General features: G+C 39.6%; 1 protein-coding gene across 1 annotated transcript in view; it reads left to right on the forward strand.

Moving 5' to 3' along the window:
• PTH2R (parathyroid hormone 2 receptor) overlaps positions 1–24520 on the forward strand; it is a 96662-nt gene that overhangs the window by 28930 nt on the left and 43212 nt on the right. Inside the window, exons 5-9 of the mRNA XM_069578219.1 lie at positions 328–425; positions 1330–1519; positions 2427–2580; positions 7293–7353; positions 18557–18623. Coding sequence (XP_069434320.1) covers positions 328–425; positions 1330–1519; positions 2427–2580; positions 7293–7353; positions 18557–18623 — 570 coding nt within the window. The remainder of the gene's footprint in view (positions 1–327; positions 426–1329; positions 1520–2426; positions 2581–7292; positions 7354–18556; positions 18624–24520) is intronic.

Here is a 24520-nt window from a genome sequence, read left to right on the forward strand (position 1 = left end):
TGACTAGTTTTAAAATCATCCTTCAGTGTGTTTTATTTACTCCAAATATCACATTAGATATACAATTCCAACTAGTTAAAATGAACACTGCAAAAAATCCATGAAGTGAATCTTGAAACATTGAGTTTGGCCTCACTTAAAGCAAGAAGAAGTGCCAATTATTTTATTATATGTTAATCCTGACTTCAATCTGGGGAGTAAAAGGAAGGCCATAAACATAATTTATATATTATATGAATGTGGCAACACATTGCCTATCTTTTAAATGCACACTCTTAATTTACCTCCATCAAATATGCTTTTCTGATTAAATCTCTTGCCCTGCAGCAAGAGTTCTTTGAACGCCTCTATGTCATGTACACTGTCGGATACTCTGTCTCCTTTGCATCCCTGGCTGTGGCTATTCTCATCATTGGTTACTTCAGGTGAGTAATTCTCAATCACTTCCTCCGTGAAGGGGCCGGTCTGTTTCTTATGCATCAAAGACACAGACCTCTCACAATCTGTGCCTCCAGATACTGTCCCTAAACATAAACTTCTGAATTCAACCTTGCGTTATATTATTTGACTTTGAGAAGTTATTTTTGATGAAAAATTCAGGGTTACTCTTCGTTGTTTGTTTGTTTAAAGACTTAAAGCCTCAAAGCAGTATGAAACCATTAAAACAGTGGGTCTGCATTGCAGTCTGTTTTTGCTAAGTGATGCAGAGTATTGTCAAAGGAGTTAGAAAATTTTCATTCATGATGTGAAAGCTTATTTCACCTTTTCCAAATGATTTTGGTGGCACAGGACGGAAATTCATCTTAAATAATCTCTAGATGATTCAATACCATACAGGAAGAAATAGAGGCTTCTCAGGTGGGTCAGTGGTAAAGAATCTGCCTGCCAATGCAGGAGATGTGGGTTTGATCTCTGGGTTGGGAAGATCCCCTAGAGAAGGAAATGGCAACCCACTCTGCTATTCTAGCCTGGGAAATCCTATGGACAGAAGAGCCTGGTGGACTACAGTCCATGGGGTCACATAAAAGTTGAACATGACTGAAGCAACTTAGCATGTATGCACATATAATATAATGGTATATTATAATATTATACTGTAGTATAATATTTAACACTGCATAATCTGGATAAACATGGTAGCTGCTCAGGATATATTTGAAATTAACTCTCAAAAAATTATATTTTAGCTTTTGACTCCAATTGTTGCTCTTTTTGTTCAGGTTTATTATATTTCTTTTTTTGGGGGGGAAGTTTGAGCTCATTTACATATTTTCTGTCTCCATTTCTAATTTTATTCAAACCTAAATACTAAATATTTCCTCTCTGTAGACGACTGCATTGTACTAGGAACTATATCCACATGCATTTATTTGTGTCTTTCATGCTGAGAGCTGCGAGCATCTTTGTCAAAGACAGAGTGGTCCATGCTCACATAGGAGTAAAGGAGCTGCGGTCCCTGATACTGCAGGATGACCTACAAAGCGCCATAGAAGTGCCTGCTGTGGACAAATCACAATATGTAAGTGTTTTCCTCATGACCCCTTACATGGCTTACCACTTCTAAAAGTAAAAGCAAAACCTACCTGCAAAACTAGAAGGTTGGGATTTAAAAACCCAGGGGATTTAGTTCCTTTATTAGAGACCCAAAGACTTGTTCCCATGTAAGATTCCATAGTACTTGATTGTGCTCTTAGATATCCTAGTGTTATTAAGTATGTAGAATTACCCAGTCATTCAGTTAATGGAAAGCATTATCATCTTGAAGTGGTATATCTGGAAATTAGGTAGAGTAGACTGATTTTCTTAATGCCATCATTATCTTTGTCCTTTTCCCTGTAATTCACTATCGTCTCTGCTGATTGTAATTCTGCATTGGCTTTGTGACTTGTTTAAAATGAAGGATGAAGTGGGTGTAATGGTATGCCAGTTGAAAGTAGACTTCTATGAGTGAACCTAGTCAAGATTACCTGAGCTTCTCCCAGATCAGTAGAATCACCCAGCCAATCCATAGATTCATAAGACACATTAAATGTTTAGTGTTTTAAGCCATTTAACTTTCGGAGTATAACAAAGTCCAGAATAAAATAAATTCATGGTAGAATGATAGATGAATTTCTTCTTTATGCTTTTCTGTACTTTCCTAATTTTCTCTGATGATCAAGTATTCTTTTTTGAATAAATTGAGGAAAAGTGATTTCTTGTTACTTCTAAAGGAAAAAAAAACTTATTTTAAAAATAAAATCAAGACAGCAGTCTTAGAAATGCTATATTTAAATAACATTGTTCTGGCCTCTTTCAAAAGTCTTGGCTTCCCCATTTATAAGAGACATTAGATTCTAAAAAAGAAATGAGGAACTGCTTTTTAGTGGTAGAAACAGAATGATTAGGAGTTCTAATATGGTGCCATGTTGGTTTATTTGTAACAGATTGGGTGCAAGATGGCTGTTGTGATGTTTATTTACTTCTTGGCTACAAACTACTATTGGATTTTGGTGGAAGGTCTCTATCTGCATAGTTTAATCTTTGTGGCATTCTTTTCGGACACCAAGTACCTGTGGGGCTTCACCTTGATAGGCTGGGGTAAGGCATTTCTGTCTCCTTTCCTTTTCAAGTGGATTATGGATTTCAGGGCTTTGTGTCATGCCTGTCATCAGCATTCTTTCAGCTCTTTTCCTGAAATAGTCTCTCCCCATCCCATCTTTATGTTTACTTTCTCTTTAATTATTTATTGAGGAAAATCATTAAAATCAAGTCTGTGATTCTCCCAGTGGTAACAAACTTTTCACATTTAACTTAGGGTTACTGTTCTTAGACCAGATTCTTGAGAGGATTCTTTGGGGGAAACACCTTGTTTGCCTTACACATTTAGAACTGCTGTGCTCATCATGTCTTATGCCAGTGTCTTGATTTAACCATAATTCCATTCTACAAATTTTGATTTTTGAATTTCTAATCCATAATGATGCATCTTTGATTTAAAATTCTGGGTCATATGATGAGAATGACAGAAAGAAATTTATAGAACCATCTTGGCTGTATTTAACAATACAAATTACAAGCTAATTATGTAGACTTACCATGTCTTTTGGAAGGAAATAGTTAGAATTACTTTTGGCATAGGTAATTAAAAAAAAAAGATTGAACTCACATTCCAAAATGCCTTTTCAGTCCTAGAGGGATTACTGAACCAGGCACTAACTCAATGTGATATGGAGAAAGAATGTTGTTTGTTATAGTTTAAGAGAAATTAAAACTCATATGTGGTTAAAATTAAGAAGTCTCAAGATTAACAACTGTTATTTTAATTTGTAAATGATCAGGTGGTCAGCAGAGGGAAAAAATTAACTAAGTGGCTCAAGATTAAATTTGAAGCTTTTTTTCCCCTCCAAAATAAGAAAGTTTTTTGCCTGTTTGGCCTTAACATTGTCTTAACATTTAAAAGCGTAAAGTAAGGGATATTGAATTTCCTGTTAGTTAATAACCTTGAAGAAGATAAAGGGTCAATTTACTGTTACTCTTTATTTATTATGAAATACTAATTGTTGTGAATAAAATTCTATTTCTGAAAACAGTTTGGTTTCAAGCTGTCCCTTATCTTTGACTACCAATTACTAAAATAAAAAAAGATACATTTAATATTTTGGGGGGGGTACTTTGGTAATTTTCTTAACAGTTTTTGTAGTTTACCTTCAAATCAAAATTATGTCTGTGTACTCACATCATTAGTAGAAGTTGATAAAGTTGTTGATAGAAAATTCAACAGTGACTTTGTCTGAGTTTGATTTTATTTTTTGGCTTGCTATGACACTGGTCACACTAGTAATAAACTTGTTTTTTCTTTATTTACGAATTGGTTTGATAGTTAGCTGCTCAGTCCCTTATCAGCTCTTATTTGGGCTGTATCACTCAGTCTGTCGCTTCATAAAGTCAGGGATTTGTCTCACTGAAGTGAGTGAAGTGTTAGTGGCTCTAGTTGTGTCCAGCTCTTTGCAACCCCATGAACTGTAGCCCACCAAGCTCCTCTGTTCACGGGATTTTCAAGGCAAGAATACTGGAGTGGGTTGCCATTCCCTTCTCCAGAGAATCTCTCTGACCCAGGGATTAAACCCGAGTCTCTAGCTTGTCCTGCATTGCAGGCAGATTCTTTACTATCTGAGCCACCAGGGAAGCTCTGAAACCCAGGAAACTAGTTTTCAAATCTTTCTATGAAAAATAAAATGTAACAAAAAAAAAAGTAGGATTCCAGTGAGATTCTATACAAGTTTTAGTTTCTTACCTTTCTTTAAAACTTGTATTAATTTCCCCAGAAACATTTTGGCATAGGAGTGACAATTATAGTAGATAACCATCACAACTTGAAATCATCATTTCATTGAATGGTTTAATAACATGCATGCAAGCAAGTAGGATTTACATGAAAGCTCACTTTTATAAATCATATTACATGCAATATTATGCTCACTTAACCACAATTTAAAACAGTAACAACTAATCTTTTTCTGTATTGTATCACATCTCTAGTACTTATTTATCTTATTTCCGGAAGTTTGTACCTTTTGTTGTGCTTATACTGGAAGTTTGTACTTTTTGACTGACCCTTCTGGTGGCTCAGACGGTAAAGCGTCTGCCTGCAATGTGGGAGACCCGGGTTTGATGCCTGGGTCAGGAAGATCCCCTGGAGAAGGAAATGGCAACCCACTCCAATACTCTTACCTGGAAAATCCCATGGATGGAGGAGCCTCGTAGGCTATATAGTCCATGGGGTTGCAAAGAGTCGGACACAACTGAGCGACTTCGCTTTCTTTTCTTTTCTTAAGTATATAATTAAATGCAATTTTAAAATGTGCAGTTGGAGCCAAGAATAAAGTGCCTTATTTATGAGAAAATTGAGGCAGGGATAGGAAAAATTAAGGCTATGATTGGTTGAAAGAATAGAAACATAGTTATCATTAGAATTTGCTTTTGCTTCTCTGTACATCTTGTTTTGTGATAAGGATGTACAAAAACAGTCATTTTAAATATCCGTTTTCAATTTACAAAGGCAGATACAGCATATGTTCCTCTTTAGATGGTAATTTCCTTCCTTGCCAATTTATTATTAAGAACCAGCAAAATCAATGTAAATAAAAGCAGCTCCACACATCATTACAGTGTGAATAATAACGTGCTGAGTGTTTACCTACCAAATGAGTGAAGTGAAGTTGCTCAGTCGTGTGCGACTCTTTGCAACCCCGTGGACTGTAGTCTACCAGGCTCCTCCATCCATGGGATTCTCCAGGCAAGAATACTGGAGTGGGTTGCCATTTCCTTTTCCAGGGGATATTCCTGACCTAGAGATCGAATCTGGGTCTCCCACGTTGCAGGCAGATGCTTTAACCTCTGAGCCATCAGGGGAGCCCGTTTACCTACCTAGGGGGAGCCTTAAGTTATAATTGGGTCTAAATAAGATTTAGACCTAAAGTAATGTATAAGATAGAAAAAAAAGTTTCAATCTTGCTTCTTTATCCTTATTGATTGTGGTAATTTACCTCTGTATTAGCAGCTATTCTTAATTTTCACCTGTCAGATGAGATGCCAGAATGTGTGTATTATCATATAAAAGCACTTTACCTTTGGGCTTCCCTAGTAGCTCAGCTGGTAAAGAATCTGCCTGCAATGCAGGAAACCCTGGTTCAGTTCCTGGGTTGGGAAGATCCCCTGGAGGAGGGCGTGGCAATCCACTCTAGTATTCTTGCCTGGATAATTCCCATGGGCAGAGGAGCCTGGTGGGCTACAGTCCATGGGGTCTCAAAGAGTCAGACACAGCTAAGCACAACACAGCACACTGAGCTTCCTTGGTGGCTCAGATGGTAAAGAATCTGCCTGCAACGTGGGAGACCCAGATTCGATCTCTAGGTCAGGAATATCCCCTGGAGATTGGGGATTCAATCCCTGGGTCACAAACATTTGCTGGAGAAGGGAATGGAAGTTTACGCCAGTATTCTTGCCTGGAAGAGTTCCATGGACAGAGAAGCTGCCAGCAGGCTACGGTCCATGGGGTCCCAAAGAGTTGGATGTGACTGAGGGACTAACACTTTCACTTTCATTTTGACAAAAATTTCCTAAAACATAGAATTTGAGCAGAATTTTTAAAAGAGGGAGTTATATAAAAACAATAAATAAAACTGGAATATAGAATTATAAAATTAAATAGCCACACAGGCAGACTGAGGTTAAATTCAACTAGATCACTAAGAAAACCAAAGAAATTCCCTGCTGTAGGATATCACCTTATTTTAATTTTTCTGAAATTTTTAATCTACATCTATTTTTATGTTCCTTTGCTTAGAAAAGATATCTGAAAAATTACAAATGTGTTTTTTAAAAGGTAAAAAATATTGTGTTAAAAGTGTTCTGAGTTAAATTTTTTTCTCTCTTTGTAAGGTGCTTCCTGTGGCCTCTCTTTCCTTTTTTAAAAACTTCTTTCTAAAAGGCCACATATTCATTAAATCCTTTGATCTTCTATTGCAGAGTTCTATAAAAGTATGGTTTGTGTTTTTTTTCATGATGTCAGAGTCTAACTGAATGTAGCATGAACTAAACAGTCCATCTTTACTGGAAGCAAAGACTCATAGAAAGTCATTATAATTAATAGATTTGATGTTGCAAGCTCATAGGTGATTATTACTTATGAAAGACAAATATGTCATGCTCAAATCATCAAGCTAACATAGCACCATTCTTTGGTAAGTTTTCAGTACCTGCAAATGCTTCTGTCTGCAGCCAATATGAACAATAAAGAAGAGGCTAAACTGATCAAAACGTCCTAATTTTGTAACTTTCAGTGTAGGCTCTCTATGCCTTCCACCTTTAGAATGAGAAAATTCAAATTTTTAAAAACAATAGCCTTCCTGTCACTTCTCATGAGTCCCTCTTGTTGCTTCATGCTTCTTGGAAAGCATGTGACTGTTGGAGTGGCAAGAGGTAAAAGTTATATGCACCGACCACTGCCTGCCTTTGACTCCAGGAACTCCAGTCCCCTCCTCACATAGCTTAACCTTATACCCCTCAAATGAAAATAGGGCCAATCTTCTTCTTCATACTTTTGGGAACAAATAACATCAATGTACCAGCTCTCTTCTCAAATGGACAAGATGAAAATTAAGTGGAATTTTCTTGTTTACATAGTAACATTTTTCATGTCCAATTTTTCTCTTTCACCTTTTAATAGTATATTTTTATGTGATGAGTATAAGAAAAAGATACCTTAATCCTGAAACAAATATTGTCTCTGAATTCTTTTCTGATTGCAGGGTTCCCAGCGGCTTTTGTGACAGTCTGGGCTGTAGCACGAGCAACTCTGGCTGATGCAAGGTGGGTGAAAAGGAATAGCTAAAGCAAGAGCCTCAGATTTTCTCAAGGCTGGCTTCCTGCTTGGAGTTCGCATTTGTGGCTGTTCTCGATGACATTTCCCTTTAGGGATTACCCTGTAGCCTCTCATATATTACCAGCCAGCTATCCATTCCAGAGTCATGGGACAGAAGGACTCACAGACCCAGTTGGGATGCTTGAACCCCATGGTTTATGAAATCAATTTGAAACATACCATAAGAAGCTGGGGGAAAAAGATGGGTTAGTTAACATACTTAGGATGTTGTGCACACGGGTGAAAGGACCGCAGTAATTGAGTTTAGGCAATATTCATATCTCCTTTCTCTTACTCTCTGCCACATTAGCATTCCCCACTGATGGTGTGGTTACGAGGGCCAGAAATAAGGTTGCGGCAAGAGACCCACAGACAGAAGGTGCCCTGGGCCAGGGACACGCACTTGCTGTCTCAGAGAGATGTAGGGCACGTAGCCTACTCAGCAGTCCTAGGTTTTATTTGCCTTCTTTGGGCAAAGGATATGTGGCCATGATTTCCACCTATTGGTGCTTAATTAAGACATCAAGAATATCAAGGACTCCCTGTGTATCAAGGGATACTTTGTGTCTCATATATTTGGTGAACTGTGGATATTTAATGCTCAGTTGCCCTAAATATGCCCTAAATACCTATGCTTAACACACACGTGTTCTACTTACTACTTCCATATATGTGTTGTCAAGTATAGGTTTAATCCACCTCTTTGTTTTCTTGTCTTGTATAGCATAGGTAAATATATTAAAATGATAAAACAAGTGCACATTAGAAGTGGAATCCATCCTAGGGAATCATTAGCCTCCCAGTTGCCTGTTTCTTTTATGATGCTACATGACGCATGGATGCTGAAACATTCATTGCTTCATATTATTTCTGTTTTTAGTGATGATGAGTCAGAAAGGAAAGGAGAACATAGAGAAATATTCAGTTCCTGCTCATTGCTTTCACTATCAAACTTATTGCTTGGACTGAATGTATCTCCCCCAAATTCATATGTGGGAAACCCCAACCCCTAATGTGGCTGTATTTGGAGATAGTACCCTTAAGAAGGTAATTAAGGTTAAATGAAGTCCTGAGGGTAGGATTCTGATATAACAGAATTAGTGTCTTTGTGAGAGGAGAAACCAGAGGGTGCCTTCTCTCTCTGTGTACATAAAGTAAACGTTTTATGAGCACACAGCAAGATGGTGTCATGGATATTGGTTAGTGGTTAGGTAACAGGATGATGTTTTGGGAATCTTAATTACCAGTCTTCTGGTTTTAACCAACCCGGGGACTACATGCTTGTAGTCAGCATGTAGTCAACATCCTCCTCTGGGCTGGTGCTTAATTTCTGCAGAACAGTGCAAAGTTATGCATTAATTCAGTTCAGTTCAATCTCTCAGTTGTGTCCGACTCTTTGTGACCCCATGAATTGCAGCACGCCAGGCCTCCCTGTCCATCACCAACTCCCGGAGTTCACCCAAACTCACGTCCATTGAGTCAGTGATGCCATGCAGCCATCTCATCCTCTGTCGTCCCCTTTTCCTCCTGCCCCCAATCCCTCCCAGCATCAGAGTCTTTTCCAATGAGTCAACTCTTCGCATGAGGTGGCCAAAGTACTGGAGTTTCAGCTTTGGCATCATTCCTTCCAAAGAAATCCCAGGGTTGATCTCCTTCAGAATGGACTGGTTGGATCTCCTTGCAGTCCAAGGGATTCTCAGGAGTCTTCTCCAACACCACAGTTCAAAAGCATCAATTCTTCAGCGCTCAGCCTTCTTCACAGTGCAACTCTCACATCCATACATGACCACTGGAAAAACCATAGCCTTGACTAGATGGACCTTTGTTGGCAAAGTAATGTCTCTGCTTTTCAACATGCTATCTAGGTTGGTCATAACTTTTCTTCCAAGGAGTAAGCGTCTTTTAATTTCATGGCTGCAGTCACCAACTGCAGTGATTTGGAGCCCAAAAGAATAAAGTCTGACACTGTTTCCACTGTTTCCCCATCTACTTCCCATGAAGTGATAAGACCAGATGCCATGATCTTCGTTTTCTGAATGTTGAGCTTTAAGCCAACTTTTTCACTCTCCAATTTCACTTTCATCAAGAGGCTTTTTAGTTCCTCTTCACTTTCTGCCATAAGAGTGGTGTCATCTGCATATCTGAGGTTATTGATATTTCTCCCGGCAATCTTGATTCCATCTTGTGCTTCTTCTAGCCCAGCGTTTCTCTTGATGTGCTCTGCATATAAGTTAAATAAGCAGGGTGACAATAGATAGCCTTGATGTACTCCTTTTCCTATTTGGAACCAGTCTGTTGTTCCATGTCCACTTCTACCTGTTGCTTCCTGACCTGCATACAGATTTCTTAAGAGGCAGGTCAGGTGGTCTGGTATTCCCATCTCTTGAAGAATTTTCCACAGTTTATTGTGATCACACAGTCAAAGGCTTTGGCATAGTCAATAAAGCAGAAATAGATGTTTTTCTGGAACTCTCTTGCTTTTTCCATGATCCAGCGGATGTTGGCAATTTGATCTCTGGTTCCTCTGCCTTTTCTAAAACCAGCTTGAACATCAGGAAGTTCACAGTTCACATATTGCTGAAGCCTGGCTTGGAGAATTTTGAGCATTACTTTACTAGCGTGTGAGATGAGTGCAATTGTGCAGTAGTTTGAGCATTCTTTGGCATTGCCTTTCTTTGGGATTGGAATGAAAACTGACCTTTTCCAGTCCTGTGGCCACTGCTGAGTTTTCCACATTTGTTGGCATATTGAGTGCAGCACTTTCACAGCATCATCTTTCAAGATTTGAAACAGCTCAACTGGACTTCGATCACCTCCACTAGCTTTGTTCATAGTGATGCTTTCTAAGGCCCACTTGACTTCACATTCCAGGATGTCTGGCTCTAGATGAGTGATCACACCATTGTGATTATCTGGGTCATGAAGATCTTTTTTGTACAGTTCTTCTGTGTATTCTTGCCACCTCTTCTTAATAACTTCTGCTTCTGTTAGGTCCATACCATTTCTGTCCTTTATCTGAGGACATCTGAGCCCATCTTTGCATCAAATGTTCCCTTGGTATCTCTAATTTTCTTGAAGAGATCTCTAGTCTTTCCCATTCTGTTGTTTGCCTCTATTTCTTTGCATTGATCACTGAGGAAAGCTTTCGTAACTCTCTTTGCTATTCTTTGGAACTCTGCATTCAGATGCTTATATCTTTCCTTTTCTCCTTTGCTTTTGGCTTCTCTTCTTTTCACAGCTATTTATAAGGCCTTCTCAGACAGCCATTTTGCTTTTTTGCATTTCTTTTCCATGGGGATGGTCTTGATTCCTGTCTCCTGTACAATGTCAAGAACCTCCGTCCATAATTCATCAGGCACTCTATCTATCAGATCTAGTCCCTTAAATCTATTTTCACTTTCACTGTGTGACCATAAGGGATTTGATTTAGGTCATACTTGAATGGTCTAGTGATTTTCCCTACTTTCTTCAATTTAAGTCTGAATTTGGCAATAAGGCATTCATGATCTGAGCCACAGTCAGCTCCTGGTCTTGTGTTTGTTGACTGTATAGAGCTTCTCCATCTTGGCTGCAAAGAATATAATTTTGGTGTTGACCATCTGGTGATGTCCATGTGTAGAGTCTTCTCTTGTGTTGTTGGAAGAGGGTGTTTGCTATGACCAGTGCATTTTCTTGGCAAAACTCTGTTAGTCTTTGCTCTGCTTCATTCCGTATTCCAAGGCCAAATTTGCCTGTTACTCCAGGTGTTTCTTGACTTCTTACTTTTGCATTCCAGTCCCCTATAATGAAAAGGATATCTTTTTTGGGTGTTAGTTCTAAAAGGTCTTGTAGATCTTCATAGAACTGTTCATCTTCAGCTTCTTTGTGTTACTGGTTGGGGCATAGACTTGGATTACCGTGATATTGAATGGTTTGCCTTGGAGATGAACAGAGATCATTCTGTCATTTTTGAGATTGCATTCAAGTATGCATTTTGGACTCTTTTGTTGACCATGATGGCTACTCCATTTCTTCTAAGGGATTCCTGCCTCAGTAGTAGATATAATGGTCATCTGAGTTAAATTCACCCATTCCAGTCCATTTTAGTTTGCTGATTCCTAGAATGTCGACGTTCACTCTTGCCATCTCCTGTTTGACCACTTCCAATTTGCCTTGATTCATGGACCTGACATTCCAGGTTCCTATGCAATATTGCTGTTTATAGCATTGGACCTTGCTTCTGTCACCAGTCACATCCACAGCTGGGTATTGTTTTTGCTTTGGCTCCATCCCTTCATTCTTTCTGGAGTTATTTCTCCATTGATCCAGTAGCGTGTTGGGCACCTACTGACCTGGGGAGTTCCTCTTTCAGTATCCTATCATTTTGCCTTTTCATACCGTTCATGGGGTTCTCAAGGCAAGAATACTGAAGTGGTTTGCCATTCCTTTCTCCAGTGGACCACATTCTGTCAGACCTCTCCACTATGACCCGCCCGTCTTGGGTGGCCCCATGGGTTTGATTTAGTTTCATTAAGTTGGCAAGGCTGTGGTCCTAGTGTGATTAGAATGACTAGTTTTCTGTGATTATGGTTTCAGTGTGTCTGCCCTCTGATGCCCTCTTGCAACACCTACTGTCTTACTTGGGTTTCTCTTACCTTGGACGTGGGGTATCTCTTCACGGCTGCTCCAACAAAGCACAGCCGCTGCTCCTTACCTTGGATGAGGGGTATCTCCTCACCACCCCCCTCCTCGTGACCTTGAACGTGGAATAGCTCCTCTAGGCCCTCCTGCGCCTGCGCAGCCACCGCTCCTTGGATGTGGGGTTGCTGGATCATTAGATCATTATCTATATTTCTTTAGGAGAAACTAGGAGTCCTGCAACTCTGTCGTTCATGTTGTTACTACTTTTCTTGCTTGACTGCTTTTCCTTTGTTTCTGCATTTTCTCACTTTCCTAATTAGTAACTGAGTCTGCTCTTTGAAACTTGGGGAAGCCCTTGAAGACTGTAGACTGAAAAATATAGTCACAACCTGAAAGCAGAATTATTTTGTTTGGTGTGCATGTTTAGGACTCAGAGCCTGGGAGACAGTATCTCAGTAGCTCTGAGAAAACTGCTCCAAGGAGGCAGGAGAGGGGAGTTTGGCTATATACAAGTTTGCAACAAAGGGAGTAAGCAGTCTGAACGTCAAAGATTAGATATCAAGTTAAGGAATTTAGCATTCTATGTATGGAAAGATGCAAGCCTCTGAGCTCACTGAATTCATTCTTTTCATATGCAGCTCAGCTCTCTGGTGCCAAATCCTATTTCCTCATTCAACCTTAGGAGTGGCTGTTGGCTGTTTCTTGCATTCCCTTAGTTCCTCAGCAATTACCTCAGCGAGGGGGAAGGGGAAAGTGGCAGCATCTGTTGGATCAGTTTTGAGAGCCCTCATTCACATTTGGAGGCCAGAAATTGCTGAAGGCTGTGACATTTCTTGTTTATTGATATGGCAGGAGATGTTTTCATTTCACAAGGCTAAAGCTTTTTCCCAAATAAGAAGTGGGAATGTGGAGGGGCTTGTACCCAGAAGGATCCTGCAGGGTTTCATCTTTACTTACCTTTATCTCTTTTTGCTATTTGGATTTGCTGACACTTGGGGGTTAATGAGGGCTTCCCAGGTGGCGCTAGTGGAAAAGAACCAGACTGCCAAATGCAGGAGACCTGAGGTTTGATCCCTGGCTTGGAAAGATCCCCTAGAGAAGGAAATGACAGTCTACTCCAATATTCTTGCCTGGCAAATCACATGGACAGAAGAGCCTGGCAGTGTACAGTTCATGGGGCCACAAAGAGTTGGACATGACTGAAGTGACTTAACACACACATGGGGGTTAATGTTATCTACATTGTTATCATTATTGTTATGTTTACACAGCAATATTGGAAATCTCAAAGAAAACCTGCAGCCTTGCTGTTTGATTTCTTGAAGGAGACAGGGAGGTTGAGTCAGTAAAGAGGTACTGCTAAGTCGCTTCAGTCGTGTGCAACTCTGTGCGACCACGTGGACTGCAGCCTACCAGGCTCCTCCGTCCATGGGATTTTCCAGGCAAGAGTACTGGAGTGGGTTGCCGTTGCCTTCTCCTGAAAGAGGTACTAAATAATGCTAACTAATTTTACCCTGAGATATGTAACCAAATCACTCAGATTTGGAATTTTAGAGAGGGTAGACCCAAAAGCATTGTTTGGTCCAGTCCTCTCTTGTGAGAGATGAATAGAATGAGACCTGATTGCCTATACATATCCTGGAGCACTTTGACTCCATTCATCCATTCCATTAGCTCTTCCAGGACTTGAGCATGGAAAGAAAGCAAATATATTCATAGTGCATTATATATTGAATTAAATAGGTAGGAGAAGGCAATGGCAACCCACTCCAGTACTCTTGCCTGAAAAATCCCATGGACGGAGGAGCCTGGTAGGCTGCAGTCCATGGGGTCGCACAGAGTCGGACACGACTGAAGCTACTTAGCAGTAGGAGTAGCAGGTAGTTTCCTTAGTTATCGTGCATTTTTTCTCAAAAATTATAAACTAGGTATTGCTATTAATAATTCAATTCTTTTGCTGAACAAATAGGAAATATGAGTTTATTATTTTGAGAAAAAATCCATTAGGTACATGATACTTGCAAAACTACAACTGATGCTAAATATTGCTCTAAAACAGACGAATTAATGTAAAAATCTTAACTATAAGTTAGATCATATGACTCCTCTGCATAGCATATTTACTCCTTCCTTACCTTAGATTAAAATCTTGAATTCTATAGTGCTCTGAGTGTGATAACTGGGTTAAGAGGTCATTTTACATTTATTTTGCATAGAAAATAAAACTGTGTTACCACATTCATGGCATAATTTCATAATTGCCTGATTTGATTTCTCGTGAAATTCAGCTTGTCTAAGATAAAAAGATTTTGGGGTTTTCTTGAGTGTCTTCTGACCTACGTATAGTGTCACGTCACAAAGTTCAGGTGGAGAGAGCAGACTGGGAGCATCTCCAAAGGCCAGAAGGGGTCCTGGTTCATGTCTCTTACACTTGAGATTTATCTTTTTCTGATCTGGACTTTCAAAGCTAGAACTCTTATTTTCTCTGTATCTTGGACATTTAGAAATAAGCAGATAAGACCCAGTTTTAGAAGGTACTTTAAACTATTGAGTATACAAAAAGTTTTCTTCCAGTTCTAAAGTTCTAGTGAAGTGTTGACTAACGCAGGGTAAGATAACTGAGTCCTGTAGTTTGTGTTGTGTTTGGTCACTCAGTCATGTCCGACACCTTGCGACTGCAGCACGCCAGGCTTCTCTGTCCTTCACCGTCTCCCAGAGCTAGCTCAAACTCATGTCCATTGAGTTGCTGATGCCATCCAACCATCTTGTTCTTTGTTGTCCCCTTCTACTCCTGCCTTCAATCTTTCCCAGCATCAGCGTCTTTCTCAATGAGTCAGCTCTTCACATCAGGTAGGTGGCCAAGGTATTGGAGCTTCAGTTTCAGCATCAATCCTTCCAATGAATATTCAGGGTTGATTTCCTTTAAGAAATTTCCTGCAGTTTAGATTGGACAAATGACTTAGAGAGTGAATAATTTTCTCTTTCTTTTTAACTTACAAAAGCAAAATACCTTATGACTGTCTCCCTGCTCACTCAAAGGAGATAAGAGGTGCCAATAGGAACATTAAGGCTTGCAGTGGAAAGGACCAAGAAATGTTACATTCTATCATTCCTGGGAAATCTGCATGGCTTTGAGGTTACTTCACTTCCTCTTCTCTTATCAGAGTGTGAGTGTTGGAGACAACACAGTATTCCAATACTGGGTCTCTCTGGCAGAACAATGCATTTCCTGCTCCCAGCTTGGCTGCAGAAGGACCTACTTTCCTGTCTATGCTCTACTATTCAAGACTACTGTATTTTATGCTTTACCATTCAGAGTTACATATTTACTGACATTTATTCCTGCATTTCCTAGGGTGTTAAAATTTATTTTAAAAAATCTGAACAGACGGTAGTTTTCTGGCCGTGTTCACAAACACAGTATGAGCTGGGTCATTGAATAATTAATGAAAAACAAGAATCAACAGCATTTCCTTAAAAAAAAAAAAAAAAGAAAGAAACCTCAGTTGCCTCTTATCAAAGGGCAGATTTAAAACTTTGACATTGAAAATGATCAAAGTCAAGTTTTTCTTGTTTTTAGAAGTAGCTGATTTGACCTACTTCCAGATACGAGTATTTTGTAGAGCTGATGTTGTAGCCACACATTCCAGGAAACAAACTCACTCAGAAGGACAATGCAGATAGTGGAGTGCAATTTATTACACCGGCGGGCCCAAGGCAGAGTCTCCTCTTAGCCAAGGACCCTGACCAGTCCTTGTGAAAACCTTATATACCTTAAGTGTATGTGCCCAAACCCACCTCCCCAAATTCCCTGAAACTAGTCTGAACAAAGGAAAAGAAAGATACAGTCAAGGATAACCCGTGATTCATATGCCTTAAGCCTAGGTAGTTAACAGTGGACAATTATCAATAGGCCTGTGGTCAATAGAATTTATGATTCTATTCAGTTACACAGATAATTAGGGTATTCTTTTAGGTGAGGAGTCTAGGTATGAGCCCTGGGGCTCTTCCATCCGGGGGGTCTGGTTTTCCAGTTGGTATGTCATTTCCATAGATACTGCGCATATAGCTCAAAGTCCAGTCAGGCCCAAGATGGAGTCGTGCTTTCAAGATAAAGCCTGTTCTGTTTCCTCCTTCACTGAAATTGCATAATTGAATTCCAGTGTGTTAGGAGACACCACAATGAAATGTCATTGTGGCAAAAAGAAAGAGGACTATAAAGAGATTATCAAATGTCAAAGCTGAAAAGAGAATTTATGAAATCCAAGAGTCTCATAGCTAGTGAATCAGTGTTCAATTTATATTTTCACAATATGTGCCACTTTCCTTACAGTTGGAAGCCTTTTTAGAGCAGTGTGATAGACGTTTTGCATGACTCCATAACACTGTCTTTCTCTTGTCTGGCTGAACAATGTGGAAAATAGGTGCATGCAGATAATATTGGGCAGGGTTCAATACTGTGTAAACAAGTAATGTACGCAAGTTACTTGTGTAAACAAGTAGCGTATGTTTGATGTCCATTCTGATTCAGTCTTCAAGCCCATTGATTTTGCTGATTTCAGTGTGGCTGGATCAGAATTACACTTTGGTGTAGGAGTTTGGTCGATTTAGCTGTGGTACCTCCTTCCAATGGAATGCTGGGCTACTGAGCTCTCTCAGTACTGACGTGGAAAGAAATTAAAGATATGCTATAAAAAGGAAAAGGCAAGTTACAGAACAGAGTGTACACTGCATTTTTGTAAGATGGGGAAAATAAGATTATAGTATCTGTATGTGTTTGTTTATGCACAACAGAATACTGAAAGCATGCACAATAAAGTAATAAAAGATATTAACCTGTAAGCAGAAGGGCAAGGTCAGATATAGACAGGAAGATGGGGAGGACTGAAATGTCTCAATGTCTGTCTTTTTATATAGGTTGATTTTTGAAGTGAGAATATATTGCTTACATAAAAAATTAAAATTTTTGTTATTATATGTATGCTGAAAATGTTTTACTTTCAAGAAATAGTTGAGATAGCTTTTTATTATCCATAGTTTGTTCATTAATTTAAAAGTAACTTCTTAATATAAGTTTATCATCTAGAATTAAAAAATTATTATATCACTAAAATTTCTTCATAAGATTTTATTTACTAATGCTACAATCAATGCTAGGTCTAAGGAGAAAGAAACTGAAGGCTTTTATTTACGTATCTTTAATTTTAAAAAACTGTTTAAAGTGTGATGTTGAAGTTTCAAGTGGAACTAGTTTTTCTCAACTCTGTTCCATTTATTCTAGTGTAAGACCTTTACCACAAACCAAATCGGGTGAAGTTTAACTTACTTTGAATTCAGTTAATTCAAAACATGTTTATTGGCTACCTAAATCCTGTGTATGTTCTAGGCACTTATAACAGAAAACAAAAACAACAGCAATCCCTGCCTATCTAAACTTAAATTCTAGTTGGAGTGAGCAGGAAGCAGAAAATAAGTATAGCAAATAGGTAAATTACATACTGGTGGCTCGGACGGTAAAGAATTTGCTTGCAATGTAGGAGGAGACCCGGGTTCAACTCCTGGGTCAGGAAGATCCAAGATCTTTGGAAAAGGGAATGCCAACCCACTCCAGTATTCTTGCATGGAGAATTCCGTGGACAGAGGAACCTGGTGATCTGCACAGTCCACAGGGTTGCAAAGAGTCAGACATGACTGAACAACTAATGTATTTTTATTAATGCTATAAAAAAAACTCTTAAAAAAAGAAGATAAAAGTCATGATGTTATGCAAATATGAAATGACTATCTGTCAGAGATTTTTTGACTCACTGATTAGTAAGCTAACCAATAAGCTTAGCTTAGTAACCAGTAAGCTATTATAACTGGTTCAAAGGAGAAATAAAAGAATTGCATGTTTATATTTAGTACTATGAACGCTGAAATGATTTTACAAATAAATGTAAAAACTGGTCAATATTCACAGATCACTAGTCACTTACATTTCACCAAACAGCTAATTTTCCTTTCTAGAGATAAAAATCATTCGTATTCAGTTTTCTTCTCCATTCCTATTAACAAGGATCATTTGCATTATTGTTAGTTTTATGTTGCATGTCTATGGATAAGAATGTATTAATGTCAGTGTCTTACAGCCAATGGAGTAAATTCTGAAAATGGGAGGACTTTCTCGGTCAACTGTTAAAAAATGGCTCATTCCAGTGATAACAAAAGTAAAGAATCAATGGTACCACATTTAGAAGACTAATTTTTTGTGGCTCTGGAAACATAGTTTTGACTCTTGTTATAAAAATAATACTCCACTGTTTATAATACTTATCCCCAAAGGGTAGCTAATAGTATAGAAAGCAGGACTCACTACATTTTTTCCCCACTGGGAGTTTTAGGAGCTTTTTTTTTTTTTTTTTTCGGTCTGCTTGTTTCTTAATCAAAATCCTGGGTATGGAGTTTTTGGTAAAACTTAAAATGGTACTTAATTCTTATTGCTTATTTGCTTTGCCAGTCTATTCATGGAAGTTCTTTTTCATGTCTCAGATGCTGGGAGCTTAGTGCTGGAGACATCAAGTGGATTTACCAAGCCCCAATATTAGCCGCTATTGGGGTAAGTTTAAAAGCCTGTATAGTTTTAAAAAAAGAAAAACAAGATGCATAATTAAACTGGTGCTAAAATCCAGAGAAAATATGTTGGTCACTTTGTTTATAAAAGTTTAGGAAACCTCATGTTATATAATAGCTGTTGAGAAACTCTGGGTTGGGAATCCTTATTCCTTATTCCTGGATCCTTATTCCTGGCTGACACTGAGATCCATGAAGATCCATGAAGAAAGCTCCCTTTAATCTTCTAGCACATAGGAAAAATTCTGGGACTTCAAAATATCTATGAACTTATGCAAGTTCAAGCAGTTGGGAGGTCCTTACACTCTTCCCTTTTTTCAGCCATTATTTTATAATGTTCTGATCACCTGGTAATAGGTCAGGAGGAGAGGTCAAGAGGGAATAGCAAGAGAACAGGAATTATCGAGAGGGAAATATGGGAGTATGATTTATTATAAAGCATTGCGTGAAGCTTTTATTTGACATATTTTCCAAAAGGAGTTAAGAGAATTCCACACTGATGTGTAGCCTCTAATAGGTACTAAGAAAAAGACTAGAGTTGGCAGTGATATTGCATGGGACCTTATCTGCTTGTAATATTTCAAGTATATAGTACAGTTGATTTTTATCTGAAGGTCTGTCATTTGTTTACAGATTTTGTGTATGTCAGTTGCTCAGTTGTGTCCGACTCTTCGTGACCCTATGAACTGTAGCCTTCCAGGCTCCTCTGTCCATGGGGATTCTCCAGGCAAGAATACTGGAGTGGGTTGCCATGCCCTCCTTCAGGGGATCTTCCCAACCCGGGGATTAAACCTGCATCTCTTACATCTCTTGCATTGACAGGCAGGTTCTTTACTCACTAAGCCACCTTACTCACATCACCAATGTGGATGAGAAGTTTATATGCTGAGTTTTCTAGATTGCAATGCGAAACAGTTAAGTTAGGTGATTATGACTGAGGGAGTTAAAAGTCGTTCAGTCATATTTGACTCTGTGACCCCATGGACTGTAGCCCACCAGGCTCCTCTGTCCATGGGATTTTCCAGGTGAGAATATTGCAGAAACCAGTAATCGAGAAACCAAGCACCACACTTGGAGAGTTGGAGAACTCATGTTTATTATGCCAGCAGGCCCAACGGAGTTAACACTGTAAGCTCTGAGCCCTGAACAAAGGGGTTACAGAGTTTTTATGGACAGACTATAATGGGCAACACTAGCTGTTAATAGGCTGATTTAAGCTAAGGGGTTTTGCGAGTGTGGGGGGAACAGCAGTCAAGATGGGGAGGGGAATGCCTGACCTTTACACAGACAGGCATGATTAAGCAGGTTTACAGGGGCTGGGCTTTTGCAAACAGCAGGACATGGGTGTGTGAGATAAGCTCCAGTTCCTAGTATTGTAAGTTCCCACTTTCTGAGACTATGTGACCCATGTGACCCAGACTTTGCAAGGAGCAAGCTGAGTTACAGAGGCAGAAGGAGCAGGAGGTTATGTAAAATTTTAACTTTTCCTCTTCGAGAATACTGGAGTGGGTTGCCATTCCCTTCTCTAGGGGATCTTCCTGACCAGGGATCGAACCTGCGTCTCCTGCATTGGCCGGTGGATTCTTTACCATTAGTGCCACCTGGGAAGCCCCTAGGTGATGACAGAGATTCTGAAAGATTCACCATTGGTGAAAAGGAACCAGAAATGATGGTACAGTCAATACATTTTGAAGGATACTTGAGTGGGATGTCATTTTCATCTTCTAGAACTAAAATTATACAAATCAAAAACTCTTAAATCTTTTTTCCCATTAGAACATCCATTTAATTTCAAAAATCAGGTTTTTTTTTTTTTCTGTTCACTTGAAGCTACCTTTTTGTTTCTTTATTACAATTAGGGGTTATCTCAATTCCTTTTAGTTTCCTCATTTTATGGTGGAAACAGCCTGTATGGGAAGAGATGCTCCTAGAGCCCACGTCTCAGCTCCTGGAGTGCAGTTCTCCTTCCTCTGAGCCTTTCTGAAGCCTGAAAGATGATGCTAATAATAACAACATACATAGCCAAGAGCTTACCACCACTGGGCACTGTTTTATATACTCTCTTTACATTGATCACATTGATTTACATTGATCTAATCCTACCAATAACTCTAAATGAGGAAACTGCCCAAGGTCACTCAGCTAGTAAGTGGTAGGGCTCGGATTTGAACATCAGGGCCAGCGTCCCTACCTAGTGAGCTCCATACACTTATGATAAAAGCTGGCATTCTTGATAGTTCAGAGGAGACCCTGTCATTCATGCCCACATGCCTTTATGTGCTCTGCCTTTGCCTCGTTTCTCTTTCGGTTCCTTGAACTTTTCCATGTCTGCCCCTCTCAGGGCTGTTCTTCATTTTGCACTATACTCCCGAAAGGCTGGGAGGTGCTGCCTCCTACTCCTCACTTTAAATGTCACCTCTCCATTGTGGCCTCCCTTATGCTGTCCATCTAAATTAGTTCACCTGTTATAACCCGAGGGCTTACCTGGTGGCTCAGTGGTAAAGAATCTGCCTACAATGTAGGAGACCTGGGTTCAATCCCTGGGTTGGGAAGATCCTCTGGAGCAGGGCATGGCAACCCACTGGTGTACTCTTGCCTAGAGAATCCCATGGACAGAGGAGCCTGGCAGGCTGCAGTCCATAGGGTTGCACAGAGTTGGACGTGACTGAAGCGATTTAGCAGCAGCAGTATTATATCCCAGAGAGCCTGGTGAGGTTTTTTCCTCTTCAAGATCATCTAGTATAATGCTTTGGCTTATTTGTTGAATGCCTTTCTTGCCCACTAAACTGCAAGGTTTATGTGAATAAGAACCATATTTTTCTCTATGTCTATATTCTAATGTCCAGCAATTTGCCTGAAATGGAGTGGCCACTTCATAAACACTTGCTGAAAAAAATAAAACTTGTGTACAAAGTAATTAATCTGCAGAAACAGTAAGAAGTAAGAAGTGAAATAAGAGCACAAAGCCAGTATAATTGCAGAACTTTTGAGTTCATTTCACACAATCTTTTTATTTTCTTAAAAAGGAAACTAAAGTCCACACACATAAAGGTCACACAGCCAGTGTGACAAAACAAAGACTATAACCTGCATTTTTGGACCATATTTTTTTCACTTACATTTCCAAAGCATGTAAAAATTTTTTCCTCAAAATTATGGGGAAATAATTTTTTTATTTTTATGGCTGCATTTATAGCTTTTATATGTTAAATTCAGGATAAATTTTGTTTTTTAGTCTTGCATTGCATATAGTATGAATGAGAATTCATAGTTTCTGACTTGAAGTCATATCAATAGAATTGAATTTTAGAGATAATTACAGACAAGTACAAGTTTGGAAGAAACCACCCACTTGATTTTGGACTCATGAAATCTAAAACCGTTGTTATTCAGTCGCTCATTTGTGTCCAACTCTTTGTGACCCCATGGACTGCAGCATGCCAGGCTTCCCTGTCCTTCACCATCTCCCAGAGTTTGCTCAAACTCTTGTCCATTGAGTTGGTGATGCCATCCAACCATCTCATCCTTTGTCATCCCCTTCTCCTCCTGCCTTCAATCTTTCCCAGTAACAGGGTCTTTTCAAAAGAGTCAATACTTCGCATCAGGTGGCCAAAGTATAGGAGTTTCAGCTTCAGCATCAGTCCTTCCAGTGAACACCCAGGACTGATCTCCTTTAAGATGGACTGGTTGGATCTACTTTCTATTTATTTGATAAATGAATATTTTAGGGTCTTTTTTGCTTCAGGTTTTATCACAAAACCTTTTCTTCCTTAACCTGAAAACAGCTTTGAGACTGGGATTTTCATTATTCTTAGTTTGAGTCCAAGAGCAGTTATGTAACTATTAATACCTTAGGTTTATACATTTATAATATATAGAAAAGGCCAGTTTTCATTCCAATCCCAAAGAAAGGCAATGCCAAAGAATGCTCCAACTACCGCACAATTGCACTCATCTCACATGCTAGTAAAGTAATGCTCAAAATTCTCCAAGCCAGGCTTCAGCAGTACGTGAACCATGAACTTCCAGATGTTCAAGCTGGTTTGAGAAAAGGCAGAGGAACCAGAGATCAAATTGCCAACATCCACTGGATCATCGAAAAAGCAAGAGAGTTGAAAAACATCTATTCTGAAAAACATCTATTTCTGTTTTATTGACTATGCCAAAGCCTTTGACTGTGTGGATCACAATGAATTGTGGAAAATTCTGAAAGACATGGGAATACCAGACCACCTGACCTGCCTCTTGAGAAACCTGTATGCAGGTCAGGAAGCAACAGTTAGAACTGGACATGGAACAACAGACTGTTTCCAAATAGGAAAAGGAGTATGTCAAGGCTGTATATTGTCACCCTGCTTATTTAACTTATATGCAGAGTACATCATGAGAAATGTGGGGCTGGAAGAAGCACAAGCTGGAATCAAGATTGCTGGGAGAAATATCAATAGCCTCAGATATGCAGATGACACCACCCTTATGGCAGAAAGTGAAGAGGAACTAAAAAGCCTCTTGATGAAAGTTAGAGTGGAGAGTGAAAAAGTTGGCTTAAAGCTCAACCTTCAGAAAACGAAGATCATGGCATCTGGTCCCATCACTTCATGGGAAATAGATGGGGAAACAGTGGAAACAGTGTCAGACTTTATTTTTTGGGGCTCCAAAATCACTGCAGATGGTGATACAGTCATGAAATTAAAAGACACTTACTCCTTGGAAGAAAAGTTATGACCAACCTAGATAGCATGTTGAAAAGCAGAGACATTACTTTGCCAACAAAGGTCTGTCTAGTCAAGGCTATGATTTTTCCAGTGGTCATGTATGGATGTGAGAGTTGGACTGTGAAGAAAGCTGAGCGCTGAAGTATTGATGCTTTTGAACTGTGGTGTTGGAGAAGACTCTTGAGAGTCCTTGGACTGCAAGGAGATCCAATCATTCCATTCTGAAGGAGATCAGCCCTGGGTTTTCTTTGGAAGGAATGATGCTAACGCTGAAAGTCCAGTACTTTGGCCACCTCATGCGAAGAATTGACTCATTGGAAAAGACTCTGATGCTGGGAGGGATTGGGGGCAGGAGGAGAGAGGGCTGGATGGCATCACCAACTCGATAAATGTGAGTCTGAGTGAACTCCGGGAGTTGGTGAAGGACAGGGAGGCCTGGCGTGCTGTGATTCATGGGGTCGCAGAGTCGGACACAACTGAGCTACTGAACTAACTGACTATACATTTATAAAGTGCTGACTGCTGCTGCTGCTAAGTCGCTTCAGTTGTGTCCAACTCTGTGCGACCCCATGGATGGCAGCCCACCAGGCTCCCCTGTCCCTGGGATTCTCCAGGCAAGGACACTGGAGTGGGTTGCCATTTCCCTCTCCAATGCACGAAAGTGAAAAGTGAAAGTGAAACCGCTCAGTCATGTCCTACTCTTAGCGACCCCATGGACTGGAGCCTACTAGGCTCCTCCGTCCTTGGGATTTTCCAGGCAAGAGTACTCAAATTCAGGCAATGCATTATAGTTACAGAGCCCACAGATTTCTCTGTTCATGGTAATTGAATTTAAGCTCAGCCAGTGTTTACCAGATTGAGAGCACATACCCTTGGACATAGAGGACTGATTAAGTAGTACATGCAATATTATTAAGTAATGTGCAGTCATATATTGAGAGTATTGGTCCTTCTCCAACTCTTCTGAACACATCTCAGAGACAGTCTCATTTTGGTACTGGTCTTTAATACTCTTCTATTATGTGTGATATCTTCCTTTGGGGGATGGAGGTGGGGGACAGACAACCCAGTCTACATAAAATTTCATGTGACTTGTTTCCATTGTATTTATTTTTACAGTTGCCACTTGCTTATAGCAGCTTCTACTGGATTTCCATTTATGGTAATG

Source organism: Ovis canadensis, chromosome 2, assembly GCF_042477335.2.
Source record: "Ovis canadensis isolate MfBH-ARS-UI-01 breed Bighorn chromosome 2, ARS-UI_OviCan_v2, whole genome shotgun sequence".
NCBI lineage: Eukaryota > Metazoa > Chordata > Mammalia > Artiodactyla > Bovidae > Ovis > Ovis canadensis.